The following is an 11,181-nucleotide window of genomic DNA, read 5'->3' on the forward strand; positions in this document are numbered from 1 at the left end:
ATACATCAACAAGCTAGGTTTGTTTTTTGAATATGGGCTCATTTGTAATGTCTGTGCTATCAGTATCAGTGAGCACCATTGGGGATCAGTGTGCCTGGTTAGAGCCAAACTCAGCCCCGATGTTTGGTGTGTGTAACATGTGTGTAACATGTAACCAAAGACAAACCTTTTTCTCTGGATCATACAGTACAGGACACAGGACTTGTATTCATAGACCATGAGATCTATTTTGGGCAGCCTCAGGTCAGGGGTTGTTTACAAGAATGCCAACTGTCAGTGGTGAGGGGTGAGGGGTTAGATCCACTGTCATATTTGTACTGCTGGCTGTATCCCCATTAGAGAAATGGACTCTCTCTCATGATTTCCATAAAGAGAGATTCATAGAAAATGTTTCATCCCAACTCTTATCATTGCCCACAGCAACCAATCAGCTTGCAGCTTTTATTTTTCCCCACACAGGTTAGAAAATGGAAATGTAAAGGCTAATTGGCTGTGCTCCAGTGAAGACTAATTAATCCCCCCCCCCCCCCAGTATGTCACAATTCTGAGATATTGACCAATTAACAGATGGAAGGAAATACATCATTTTTAGTGGAAATGTTGGCACATTTTCCATGTGCCAAGTCAACCAAATTCTGTATGCCTATTTAATTAGCGCTTGCTGTGACAACATCATAAAAGTGATTCCTGCCATTTTATTACTTGCTCTTGTGGGGGTGTTGGGGCGCCAGATCCAAGCATGCTTATGTTGGCGCACGGGAACGGTCACTGAAGTATAGCACTTGTCATGTGATTTGGCGCAGCTGGTGCAACACCACATAGAACTTGTCTTATACCATTCCACAATTTAGAGCACGGAATATGCAGCAATATTCTCACCACAAAACCGGCGTATTTCCCTTTTTTTTGTAGTTCTCCCGGTGTGACCCCCTTGAAGATATTGTCTTTGTGGGGGCCAGTGTTTTATCTGAGTGCGACATGCCTGCCCCAGACCATCCAGATGTCTGTGTAATGTCCTGTTATGTAATCAGCCTGTCCTTTTTTTATCTATGTAACCAAGCAACAGGAGATGCCTGAGATCTCTGGATAGGGGGGCTTGGGGGGATTACAGTACAGTGGCTTGTCAGGGCCCAGGAATGGGGTTGTGAAAGGAGACCTGTGGGGGTACACAGGTGTGAACAGCACAGTGACCTGTCAGGGTTCAGGGATTGGGGTGTGAGGGGAGAGCTCTGGGGATACATGGGGTATAGTACAGTGACCTGTGGGACTCACAGATCAGGGTGTGGGGGCAGAACTATATGGGTACAGGGGTGTAAAGTACAGTGACCCTATCGGGGCACTAGTTCTAGTGACACCCCATTTTTTCATCACTTTGAGAGAGTTTCTCTCACTTCGGGTATTGGCTATGGGACAGGAAGTGAAGGGACATCTCCCTATGGGACACAAATGGCAGAAAAACAACCTGACAGGTGTTCTAACCTTCCCTTACTCTATCTAAAGTGAAAAAAGAAAGTTTTGTCTTAGATTTACTTTAAGGGCTCATTCACATGGGCACTCAGCTCCATACAGCAAGAAGAGGCATTTCTTAGGTTTCCTGCCCCAGTGCTGCGCTGTGTGCAGGCACCCCATACAAAGTGAATGGCCACACATTGGCTGTATGGACTTGCGCAGTTTGACAGGTATGAAGGGCCAGGTGCAGCTCCTGTGCGTCCGGGTGCGTTCACCTTTCAAACTTGGCTGTGCTGGTGAGTCCATACAGCAAACAGCTCAGAACTAGTACATAAAGTAAACAGATGTTACTTGACGAGCGCCTATGTGATTGAGCCCCAAGGTTTACAGTCTTTTCTAGTATATGATGACCCCTCACAGTGCATGTTATGAAGGAAGTAGAGAATCTACTCAGTGGCCCTGCATTGTATGCAGTAAAAAGAAGCTGAGGGGATAAAGGCCGGTGCGAGTATCCTGCGACCCAGGTTGTGGTTTAGAGGACCTTTGGTTAAGTGGGGGTCTTTGTTCAGTCTTCATACGTAGATTTAGGAGACGTTATGGCGGTCAGTTACACTTTCACTGTATTGCTTATATTTGCGGTGACTTGTGTTCTACATGCTGGTTCGATGTATAACCTTCCCAGTGAGGATAAAGGCCTAGTTCACCTTTACCAAAAAAACTAGCTATGTAGATCAAAACAAAGTGTTCAGCTCTGACTAAAGTGAAATAATACCCTTGCTATAGATGTGGGCCATTTATGTACCTTATCTGCACGGGCATGTTTTTTTTGGTAAATGTGAAGTAACCCTTTAATGACTTGGAATATGCTGGATCTTCACGTAGGTTGCCATTTGACCCTAGGCCAGGCATGGTGTGGTATGGGCTGGTTACCTTTTCCAGAAAATAGCCGGTGCAGTCTGGGGGCTCCAGCCCATATTAAAAAAAACTGCAGCTTTGTAAAATGTTCATTCATGTTATTGTCATATTCTTCTCATACTTATGGACTATGGTTTAAGTCTATATGGACATTTTGTTACTGTTTTTGAAAAATTTCTACTAACCTTTATGTATATTTGAGGAGTTTTTTTTTCACATTGAGATTTGACCTATCCTCAACCTCGATCACTCTTCAGAGGTGCGAGGGTCTTCATAGGGCTCATGGATAATGCATGACATTTTAGGTTAATTTGACCACATATAATGGTTTCTTACACGTATTTATGATTACTGCACTCAGTTTATTCAATTAATTTTTTTCAAATTTTGATCGCCCTTCAGAGGGGTGAGGGTCTTCATAGGGCATATGTATGTAATTATTTAGTGTTTTATTTTCAATTTTTGATCGCTTTTTAGAGGTGCAAAGGTTTCTATAGTGCTCACAAAGTTTTAAGGGTTCACCTAGCACAGTATCCATTTGAATTGGTCTTTTAAGAGACAATATCCTCATATACTTGCAGCTTTGTGACTTCAGTTGATTGGGGATTTGCGCAGTTTACATAAATAATGTATTGTCAACGTTAAAGTGTTACTAAACCCCAGACCCTGCATTCACTATATACGGTCTCCCACAGTACACTAAACATGGAAATCCAATTATTTTAGTAAATATAAACTGCTCATCAGCAGTTAGAGCAGTCTTGTGACTTCTATCAGTGTCCAGCTGAGCACTGATTAAAGCTTGTAGGAGGAGTTTTGCATTTTGCTTTAGGAGGATGCAGAACCCCTGACCTCTGTCTGGACAGTGCTGATTGGCCCTGTTAATCACATGCACTCTCCTAAGAAAAAAAAAAGAACCCTAGTAATACATACCAAACTGAGCATGTGCAGAGTGACTCCGCACAATGTCTTAAGAGGGGGACACTGAAAGAAGGAGAGGATCAGAGAAATCAGGATCAAACTACATTTTTACACAATGCAGAGGATTAACCCCTTAGGTTCCACAGGGAGTATAACAAGCATGCTTTACTGCATATACAGACTGATTTTACTGTTGTGGGTTTTGTAACACTTTTTCAATCTGTGTTGAAGGAGAAATAAGAGGCAGAGCAAAAATAGATGAATTACACGATACAAAAGGTATAACCAGTACTTAGAATTTATTGCATTCTATACCTGGTGCAGTGATTGCATTGACACTATAGATACAAACGCATGGAGACGGCAACATGAATTGTAGTTGAGGTAGTTGCTTTTCAAAGAGGTAGTGATGAGGCCCGGTGACATCACGGTGCAAAGTCCACATCTCAGAAAAACCTTTGAAATAGTCACAAGATAAATGCTTGTCCCTGTTCCTTCTATCTCACCACTTCAGTAATATTTTTGAGATGACGGTGATGGTTTGAGCTGGGCAGAGAAGCTCTGCAACTATTCTCCTCCTTTTAGGACAATAATTGGGGTCCGTTTAGACTTCAACTTCAGAGCTTAGGTACTGCTGGTCTCTTTCAAAAGAAGCACTGCTGAGATTTTAACTGCAGCAAATTCAAGAGCCGGAATAATTGATCACAATGTATTCAATGTCACCGTGATTTTCTATTATAATTATTTCCTCTTCACTCTCCAGCACAATGACTTCTACCTCACTGTCCTTTGCTGCAATATCCTCCTCTTCCTTCTGCTCCACAAGATCCATGGTTTCTTGGGTGGCAACTTCAAAGTTCCAAGGAAAATGAAGAAAATCTAGAACAACTCTGACTTGGTTCCTGCAGCTGGGGTCTTGGGCAAGAAGTATGTGAAATAAATCTTGAGCCCTCCTGCTGACATTCTCCCAACCACTTGGTGGTGGAACATGGTCAGAGTTGTTCTGCCAGTAAATAAACCTTTGAAACCATAGATCTTGAGCTGAAGCTGTTTCCCATGGATAGTTTCCAGTGAGAAGAACATACAATACAATACCAAGGGCCCAGATGTCAACACTAGGATCCACGACAATTGACTCCCTGTGCTCCAGTTCACAAAGTTCCGGGGACATGAATGTGTTGAGGGGTGCCATTGATGGAACAACTGTACCGGCAAACTGAGTCAGTCCAAAGTCACTTAATTTCACATTATGACATCTCTTGTCCATAAGTAAAATATTGTCCGGCTTTAGGTCCCTATGCACCAGGTTTTTGCTGTGCATATATTCAAGAGCCTGGGTAAGCTGTAGTGCACACCGTTTGACCAGCTTTTCTGGAATTCCCATCTGGAAAAGTTAAAACAATTAATTATATGATATTTGGCTTTAAAATAACACTATTTTACTAAAAAATAATATTCAATAATATCAAATTCAATACAACGTTGGTTACTTTTTAAATCTGCAGATGGAATTCTATGTGAACATCAGTGCAACCGATCTCCAACTACTTCAGCAATAATTGGGCAATGAAGGAAATATGGGAGGTCTAACTGGTTTTAAATTTTACCTCTGGCTTAAACACCAGACTAACCTTTAATATAGAATGGTGAAGGATCACAACCTGTATCATGATTGTTATCTATGTGCCCACTAGGAAGGGAGGGGGGAAGGAGGGATGTAATCTCTATTTTTGTCTTTCTGCTTTTAAAGACAAAATTAATGGCGAATGCAAATTTTACAGTTGTCACAGAACAAGAGATGAGGGGAAATCATCCAATGGGGACAACTGTTTAAGAGGGGAATTCCCCTAACGTTGTAGACTTCCTACTACCTCCTGTTCCAACTTCTTGATTGGATTAAGGAAAATCTTGCCCAGATGGTGCAGAGAAAATAGCTGACTGGGGATTTTAGCCCTTCCTTAGTTCTCTCCAACCAGGCCAACAATATTTGGTATAAATGCATGCAATATATAGAAAGTATCATCCATGACAAAACACCAGTTTCTATTAATCTCCAGGATCCCTAGGACAAATTTATAGAATTAGCAAGCAAATGCTAAAGTGTCAGCTACTTCATTAGCTTTACTTACCCCTGGCTGGATGATGGAGTGAAGAGATCCAGCAGGTGCCAATTCCTGGCTGATCATGTAACAGTCTGAGTTTTCCAGAATTCTCGAATGGGTAGATATTATGCCCTCGTGTCCAGTAACAAAGAGTGACATGCAAACTTCATGAAGAAAGGCCTCTAGTCTGGTTCGCTCCTTTTTTACCTTTTTTAGGGCAACAAGGCTACCTGTTAAAGAGGAGGGAAACAAAGTTGATTACAATAAGACTTGGACATCTAAAACTCTGGGGGATGTCCAATACTTGAGCCCATTCATTTTACATAGACTGGATGCTTTTCTTCAAAATGTAGCCGTCTTCTCTAGGCCCTCGCTAGCAGTGAGATATGTAGCTGCCCATGCAGCTAGATCTATTGTCCCTTCCCATCTAAATGCCAAGTGTCTAGGTTGTGCATAGTGGACCATCAGTTTATAGTCAAATCTGTTACATACTTAGCTGCCTATGACCCACTATAACTGTGTGTGATCATCATGAATCTGTCATGAGAGAAAAAGGAAGCCTGCTTTTGGTGAGCTCTTCTTCAAATTGCCAATTACCTGGCTGCCATATTGAATCTACCCAATTGAATTTATAGAATCCCTGACCTGGAACCTGTATGCAAATATGTACTTTTGTAAAATATCAAGGCTTGCTCTGTGGCATAACAACCAGTAGCTAGCACTTTCAGGAGGAGTTCAAAAAATGTGGCCTTCATGTTTTACTCATGGCAGGTTGTTAAAGATATGCAAAAGGACCAACTCAAGAAATTGATAACAGGTGGAAAGGCTTTTGTTTTCTGTAGGAACAATGCCAGCTGCCTGAATGGGATTTTGCACTGTTCAACCAGTTTTTATATTTTGTTAGTGCTGAATTAGATCTTTGTGCATCATGGTCTTTTCCCCAAATTTATGCAACAAAACCCCTACCTCTAATAAGGTCATTTAATCAGTAAAGATGCTAATGTTTGTGCTATCTGTTCTAGATGTTCAAATGGTCTGCAAATTAGAAATTTTTTTGTAATTATTTAAGAATTCACTTACCCAGTTCCCTGTCAACAGCCATCACAACTTCTCCATAACTACCCTCGCCAAGATGTCCCAGGATTTCGTATCGCTCTTCTCCAATTGTTTCATTCTCACAAGTTAGGTGGGCTGCCATTGTGAATATAGCAATATCAGATGTTCTGTGCAGAAATCGGTATCCAAAAGATCTTGAGGACCCTAAGAAGATATGTGAGGTCCACAAACTATCTTTTGTCTTTTTATAGAGAAGTTGAGCCAGGATTCAAGCCAGGAAACCACAAACCTTCATTAGAATGCAAATTGAGGCATCACTTGAACTTAACCAATCAAGGTGATTCCTTTCTGTTTGTGTCTACAGGTTCAGGTCACAAGAGGTAGTAGGGAGTGGGCATGTCTTTATTGTCCCAGGTTTTAGATTGCTAATGTTGAAATTTGGGCCTCTGAGGAAATTTGACATGTTCAAATTAAAACTTGGCGAGATTAGCTCTATGCAAACTGGTGTTGTAGAGGATGTCAACTATTGGTTGGAAATGACCAATTCTCACTACTCTGGTCTTGGTATTAAATATCTTCTGTTCCAATGATTTATTGGAACTTTTAATTTCTTTAAAGTTTCATAAACCATTTTATGACTATAGTGTCACTCCTAATATAGTGTACTACAGAAATCTAAGTAATATCTTGGTCAGAGCTCCAATTAGCCTGTGTACTGCTGGTTTGTTGGGTTGTACAGGGTTTTTATGCAAAACCTTGATATTCTAACAAAAGGTTATTCAAATATATATCTGAATGATTAGGCTTCTACTGATTAGTATCAACACCTCATCCCTACTACAGAACATTTACTAACCATCACACATTTTATAATTTTTATTTTAATGCAATGCTTGAACAAAAATGTACAAATCTAAATAACAAAGTATTGTTCAATGGTGTGTAACAAATATATTAAATAAAATGATCTCCTATACAGTGAGGGAGCCTTGCTCAGTTCTGTAATACTAGAAGTTTTTTTTTTCTTTTTTTAAAATAGAGCAAAACTATTTGGGGGGGGGAGGGGGATAGAGTAAGGCTACCTTCACACGTATGCAGGTTGAGTTTCTCCATTGCATTTTGTGTTTTTTGCACCTGTGTTTTTGATGCAATTTTGTTTTATTTTTCTTGTAGCTAGGCAGATTTAAAACTCATCAAAAATGCACTACATGCTTCTATGCAGCACTTCCATTGACATCTATAGAACCAAAAAACTCAACTTTTGGATTCCCAGATAGAAATGATAAACTGACAAATATCCGAACCTTCTTTCACTCTATCCAAAATAAACAAAAGTTTTGCCTTTCAGTTATTTTTAAATTGTGTATACACCTTTGGCTACTTGGTGAAACAAGGGCTTTAGTTTAGCCATTTATAGGCTATTAAATATCTAAATGGTTGCATATATAAGATTATGATTTGCATATTAAGGTTTTTATGTAATTTTTAATTTTTGAAATTAAAATGAGTGGTATTTTGTATTGAAACTGCATGGGTTTGCATGGTTTTATTTCCCAAGATACAATAGATACAAAAGATACTCAGCTGTCAATTGAATTGAGGATTAGATGTGAATGGGAATATCATTCTGCAACTCTTGATTGTTTTGCAGTCTCAGGATAAAATATTAACTTTGTGATAAAGTGTTTAAAAATTGAATTACCCTTAAAGCAGTAAAGTTGATTTTAAAAGCACCGCAGCTAACATTCTGGCCTTTTTTCACCCTATTCAGTGTTCTAGTAATACACAGGTCTAACAACAAAAGGTCTCCCCTGTCTTTCCATATCTATTGTTTAATGTTTGTTTACTAGTAAAACCTGGAGATGTAAATGGTAAAGTTCTACTACTTTATATGCATGCTCAGTACTCCACCCAAGCACAGGGTAGAGCAATCTAATCAACTTTTGATTTAGTTATGTAGTTAAAAAGCTGTCTAGGTATTGTTTGCTAAGAATTGCAGCAAATACAGAACTCCTCCCTTTCTGGGACACACCTAACACAGAAAAGACCACAGTGTTTAGAATCCAATTAGCAATGACAAGGAGGGGGGGGGGGGGGCTTTACTAAAACTGGAGCCTGCAAAATCTGGTCCAGCTCTGCATAGAAATCAATCAGCTTCCAGAAACTGAAGTTTGAAGCTGATTGGCTACCATGCACAACTGCACCAGATTTGCACTCTCCAGTTTTTGTAAATCAAACCCAAAATTACAATATTTTGACCACTAAAAGGCTCCTATATAGTTCATTGGTTTAGCCATCTGCCTGGAGTTCATTTTTACTATCATTGCTCTTTTGATAAGATAAAATTCTGGTGCAAAAAAAAGGTAGAGGGCGTGTACACAAAAAATGATATATATTAAAAACACTGCCAATGGTGTGTGTGTGTCTATGTGTAGATAGAGAGATATTAATTTCTACATATGGCACATCCTTCCCTCCCTCCCTTGTCTTTATTGCTCTTTGGCACTCCTATCAATCAAGCCTGCAGGTCCTCATTTAGCAATATTTAATTGTTTTCTTTAGACTTGGTAACCTATGTGACCACAAACCCCTTCTTTATGGCACAACATGTCTGTCATCAAGTCTGGAATTTACCATTTACTGGAGCAATGTAGTATGGGGCTTCATGCTAAACCAAGGTAGCAGGTCCACCCCTTTACAGAAAATGTTGCAGGATCTTCGCAAGTAATTAGAATCCTACATATGGGGGCCAAAGTTCATTACCACTAATAGGTTAGCCTTCAAAGTAACTAACACTGGCCATACAAGATTAGAGTTTAGTTTGAAAAGTGTTAGGTTTTGAAAGTTCAGTTGTCTAATGGTTAATGAGACCAAGCTTTTACATTTCTCACAATTCTATCCTACTGAACCATGTCACTGGGAGGGAAAGAGGGTGAATCTCCACAGTTAACACAGAAAGAATAACCTGATATCCTTCCCCGCACTATATAAACAAACATGCACACTGTGGTGTGTATGCAATAACATGAAGCCTTGAACCCAAACTTGTAATGCACATTACTGCATATACTGTAGACCTAGTAAGGGTATGGCTGCAGGGTAAGAAGAGATATACTTTTATTCATATAGTTTTTTTTACAGTGGAAGTAAAGCCATTTTGGTATATTTTACCTACAGATAAGTCTTTAATAAGGCTTACCTGTAGGTACTGTGAATATCTCCTAAATATGTCCTTTAGGAGTTATTTATTGTAGACGCACCGGTGATGTCACTGGTGCACGCTAACTGTGTCCTCAGTGGATGGGGTGCCATCCATTGAGAGAGTTGTGCCGCAGCTGAAACTCCCGTGTGCATGCGCAGGGGTGTAAGGACATCGCGGCTCGGCCGATCAGATGGCCACAGCTTTCAAACCCAGAAGGAAGACCAGGTGAAGATGGAAGCCTTGGGGAGCTGTGACAGCACTCTGCTGGAGGGCTTTGTTTTCCAGCAGGTCTTTCATAATGTGCTAGTATGCATTATGCTTTTAAACTTGCAGGGAGAAGATTTTTTAGAATTGTTTGGGCAGTTTACTACCACTTTAAAAATTGGTGTTAAAAGCCCCAAATAATGTAAATATTTGGCCCATTACTTCACATTGTACTGCATTTGGCATCAGCTAAAAGCTACCCATGGTGATAGCAAGCACGTTAATGCGGTTTGAAATTTATATCCTGTATGCCAACTTCCCACCCAGCAACCTTGGGACCCTCCTGCACAGCCTAATGACTCACCACAAGGAATAGTGAGACCAAAGATGGCGCATTGTAGACACCCTTACACCATTTGCACAGAGGAAAGAGACAGACACAGAGGCATAACAATAAAATACCATTTTATCAAACTAGTCAAATAAGAGGCATCAAACATGAAAAATAAATAAGAATAATAGAACTAAACTGAGCAAATTTTATAGATCTAATTAACCTAAAAAACTGATTGCGCTTACATTAGCAAATTTAAGTTTCCATACCTACACAGATCTTACAATTTGATTGGGAAATTGCAAATTGCACATCTCCTTATTATTTAGGATTTATATAGTGCCAACAGTTTGCTCAGCGCTTTACAATATAACGAGAGACGATACAGCAACAATACAGTTCAATACAAGAGGGTTAGAAGGGCCTGATCCTGGGAGCTTACAATCTATTAATGTTGGTCTCACAAATGTTTAAGAATGTCTCCAAGCTTTGGTTAAAGGGCTGTATGAGGTCTGATTACCTTAAATAACAAAGGAATGTGATTATCTTAGATTGTAAGCTCCAAGGATCAGGCCCTCCTAACCCTCTTGTATTGAACTGTATCGTTGCTGTATTGTCTCCCGTTATATTGTAAAGTGCTGAGCAAACTGTTGGCGCTATATAAATCCTGTATAATAATAATAATTTGGACAAGGCAGACCACTGCTCTCCTTTTCTGTTTGCATGGGGGGTGAGTTGTCGATTGCGTACACACAAGTCCAGTATATAACACACAGCTAGACTGGAAATATTTGTCTCGACTCAGAGCTTGCGTTAAGCATGTGTCTGTGCTGATCATCGGCCATGCCATATAATGGAGGGACCCATGGCTGAAACAGCATCTTTAGTTAAGTATTCTTTTCACATGTCGAGTACAACCCCAAAACCCTAACAAAACACAATTGATGGTTTTAATTCTACCTATAGATCACTTACAACATTTTGGGGCTCAGCATTCT

The 11,181-nt window shown here is 40.0% G+C and overlaps 1 protein-coding gene across 1 annotated transcript; it reads right to left on the reverse strand.

The window, feature by feature from the left end:
* Positions 1-3,967: 3,967 nt before the first annotated feature.
* Positions 3,968-6,585, reverse strand: LOC149447663 (serine/threonine-protein kinase SBK1-like). Its single transcript, XM_089652256.1, has 3 exons — positions 6,468-6,585; positions 5,415-5,617; positions 3,968-4,669 (listed from the first exon to the last, which is right to left on the reverse strand). The coding sequence occupies exons 1-3, from the start codon at positions 6,583-6,585 to the stop codon at positions 3,968-3,970; spliced, it is 1,023 nt and encodes a 340-aa protein (XP_089508382.1).
* Between the last annotated feature and the right edge of the window lie 4,596 nt (positions 6,586-11,181).

Source organism: Staurois parvus, unplaced genomic scaffold, assembly GCF_062004578.1.
Source record: "Staurois parvus isolate SC_StPar_1 unplaced genomic scaffold, SC_StPar_1.0 ptg000678l, whole genome shotgun sequence".
NCBI classification, from domain to species: Eukaryota; Metazoa; Chordata; class Amphibia; order Anura; family Ranidae; genus Staurois; species Staurois parvus.